Source organism: Centruroides sculpturatus, unplaced genomic scaffold, assembly GCF_000671375.1.
Source record: "Centruroides sculpturatus isolate CEXI.00-Female unplaced genomic scaffold, Cexi_2.0 scaffold551, whole genome shotgun sequence".
NCBI lineage: Eukaryota > Metazoa > Arthropoda > Arachnida > Scorpiones > Buthidae > Centruroides > Centruroides sculpturatus.
In genome coordinates, this window is record NW_019385025.1 from 208,946 (window position 1) to 212,767 (window position 3,822).

At 30.4% G+C, this 3,822-nt stretch overlaps 1 protein-coding gene across 1 annotated transcript in view; it reads left to right on the forward strand.

Moving 5' to 3' along the window:
- The window catches only part of LOC111633586 (cystic fibrosis transmembrane conductance regulator-like), an 11,875-nt gene that overhangs the window by 4,322 nt on the left and 3,731 nt on the right, over positions 1-3,822 (forward strand). Inside the window, exons 2-4 of the mRNA XM_023378194.1 lie at positions 401-511; positions 858-963; positions 1,039-1,235. Coding sequence (XP_023233962.1) covers positions 401-511; positions 858-963; positions 1,039-1,235 — 414 coding nt within the window. The remainder of the gene's footprint in view (positions 1-400; positions 512-857; positions 964-1,038; positions 1,236-3,822) is intronic.

A 3,822-nucleotide genomic window follows, 5' to 3' on the forward strand; every position in this document is an offset into this window, starting at 1 on the left:
ATTATGTACGAAAAAATATATTAATTTATCCCATCTTGACATTTTTCTCCGTTGCGTGTCGCTTCGCGTTGAATTTTCGTCGATGTTAAGCCTAACGAAGACTATTGTATCGTTAAAAATTATTTTTTTCTTTTGTACGAACAAAATAAATATATTAGAAATATAAAAACTATAAAAATTATACTTCAGAAGTTAATTTAGTATGAAAAACGTAAAATATTTGAGTAGCCCAAGACATTGCCAAAGATTGCAGCGCCATAGCACTAGCGAAAATTTAAATTTGCCGACTGGAATTCTTTCGGATAATTGACGTTTCGGATGATTGACTTTCGGATAATCGACGCTCTACTGTAACCCTTTCTTGTAACGACCTTGCCTTAAAAATTATTATTTCTTCCAGTTGGCTTTTTCCTTTATTAACCAAAGGAAGAAAGCGGTATTTAAAACAGGAAGACTTGTATGCAACTTCAAAATGTCATACCTCTGATTACCTTGGTAACCTTTTACAAAAGTAAGTAATCAATTAATAGCTAAATTAAATTTATGTACAAATTTATTCAAAATATGATAATGTACAATACGATATATATATTGACTAAAACCGAAATTCTATATATTATAACATTGCAATCTATGACTATTACAGTATTTCTATATGGAATTATCAATTTGTAGATTGCAAATGTATGAAAATTGATTGAGAATTAATTAATTAATTAATTGAGATTTGCAGTTCTATGTAGAAACAAATAATTTATGTAGCCAAAAAGGAATAAAATTAATAAAATTATAATTATAAATGCTGTGAAATCGATGTTCTCAGTCATTAATTAATGCTTCTGTAAATCCTCTTTTAGGGAATGGGAGAAAGAACTGAAGGAAAGGAATCCAAGAATGTTGAATGCTATATTGCGATTTCTCGGATGGCAATTTTTAATTGCGATTATATGTGCACTTATTCAGGTATTATAGCAGATTTTAAGTAGGGTCATTACAGTTTGTAATAATAAACGAGTTAAATAAGCAATAAACTTTCAGGAAACTGTCATAATTGCTAGCCAGGCATATTTTTTGGGGTTAGTAATTAATTGCTTCGACCACAGTTCTGAGTGGAATGAATTCAGAGCTTACTTATCAGCTGCAGGATTTTTTGGAATAACTGCGATTTATTTATTTATCTACAATTTCAATTTTTTTGTAACAGAAGTATTAAGCATGAAATTGAAGATAGCTTTGTATACTGTTTTATATAGAAAGGTGTGTATCAAATACGCTTTAAATTATTCAATATTATGAAAAAAAATAATGTTTTATATGATATACGTGAGATTTATAAATGAAGAGTTTAATTTTTGTAAAAGAAATTTCTACTCAAAATAAATACTGCGTTATTTTCCTTCCTATATTTTATTTAATTCATTTTACTCGTAAGATAGTTACCATTTCCATGTTTGTATTATTTGGCTCATAAGATTTTTCAAATTACAAAAATAATTTCATAATATTTAAAATCTAATAAAAATGTATACGACTTGTCACAAAGAAAAAAATTTAATGGTAGAGATGGGATTTATAAAAAAAAAACTCTCAATGCTAATAACTCGTAAAATGGCTATTAAGTTCAGCCTTACTTGGAATACGACACACGACCACCCTTATGTTTCCAACCATTCATTTCACGTACAATCAGCAAAATTTAATACTATCAATCCCTCTAATACACAAACCTCCATGCAAAATTTCAGAAATTTTTTACATAAAGCACGGAAGTTAAGCTTCATACCTGGTGAACAAAATTGTACACCTCACATACACACAGAGACACATTAAAACCTATACATAAAAAAAAACTACAGAACATTTTTGTATTTTATGAACGTTACGAGGTTTTATTTTTCAAAAAATGTAAAATTTTTGGGATTTCATTTTTTGATCGATTGCCATACTCTCCATCTGTTAACTATAACAGAGGGANTAACATCGATGAAAATTCAACGCAAAATAGGTTAATAGCGATATACTAATATACTAATTACATGGGATATAATAATATACTACACTAATAATGGATTTTTTCATACTTTTCGGTTATCCGACTTTTCAATTATCCGACCAACCCCAGTCCCCAACTTAGGGCGGATAATCGAGGTTCTACTGTATTCCATAGAAAAATGTAAGTCTATTAATATTTTCCACAAAGAAATACTTATTTTTATAAACATTTTCATATTTGCAATAATTATAACTAAAACGCATTCAATTTACAAATGTGTGAATTCTCCGTATGACTGATCTGACATAAATTCATAGTGAAAATATATTTACAAAAAATATACAGTGAAACCTCGGTTTTCGAATGACTCGCTTTTCGAACAATTCGGTTCATGAACAAAATTTCGGATTCTTATTTGCTTCCGGATGCCATACAACTTTTTCGGTAGAAGCTGACCAAACATTAGAGAGATACACATATTCATAAAAGTAATAACGTTCTAATAACGTATCTTTGTATATGGTGTTAGAATGCACAATAAGCGTTAAAATTATAAACCAATGAGAACATACAGCAATTAAAACTATACAGAGAAAAGAAAACAAGCAAAAAAAAATTATTAAAAATAAGAAGTTATAATTGTGGCGTATTAACAGAGTGAAAGCAAAAAAAGATTCGTTTGTGTTTTAATTTTGTAGCAGTTCGCTGTTTAGGGTGAACACTTTTTTATTGCAGCAATAATGGAATCTGTATTACTTCTGCCAGCAAAAAAATCAAAATCATTTTGAATGAAGTAATCTTTGTCATCTAGATGCAATACAATGCAACTTACAATAAGGCAATCCAGCACCTTAGTTAAAATAAGAAAGAATAAAATTTCCCTGCAAGTGCATTCGACAAGTGCGTTGAGGCCTCAGATATCTTTGGAATGAGCACCATCTTGGAATGCTAGTTTTGAAGCAGCAGTTGTAAAAGTTTAACAGAATATTGATGGGTGCTTATACAGATTATTTTAAAATGAAACATTGACTCAGTAAATGAAAAAAACCGAACACGGATCATAGTTTCACATATCAAAAACATATCGGACTCATGATACATTGTCTATGCGTTGAGTTGCTGTATTATGAAAAACTATTCAAATTTTATACAGAATTCAATATTATGTATAAAAACAAATACTCCATCTGTGAAGTAACGTAAATGATAATTTACTAACGTAACTAATTTCAATTTATAAATTTTCTTATTTTTTATTTTCCTAATTTTTTAAAGTACAGTTATACCCCGACTTACTCTACCCCAACTTACGCGAACCCGGAGTTACGCGATTTTCAAATCTCGTCGATTCGCCTTTTGTTTGGGCGCCACGCAACCCTTGATTACTCACTCCCCCCACACTATTGTTCAGCTTACATGTTCGGACGTGTTGCGCGGAATCCACACATAGCTACAATTTATTCTGTGTTTGTTATATCTACGGAGACTCCAGAGTCTCTACTATGTCATTCAAACGAAGTAGAACTAATTCTTCCGCATCAAACAAGATAAGAAAAACTTTATCTTTGGAATGTAAAGTTAACATTGGGTATGTTCGTAAAGTCGAACGAGTTAAGCGAGAATGACGTCATCGTTATTCCTATTTCGTTAGACTTTTCGAACGATTCGTTACTAACGCGTTTAACTGGTTTGACTTTACGAACGTACCCATTATTAAAGACTTCGATACAAAAATGAAAATTTGTGAATTGGCAAAGAAGTTTGATCTACCGGAATTGTCGGTCAGAACAATTATAAAAGGCAAAGAAAAAATTCTCGAAGCTGTGAAA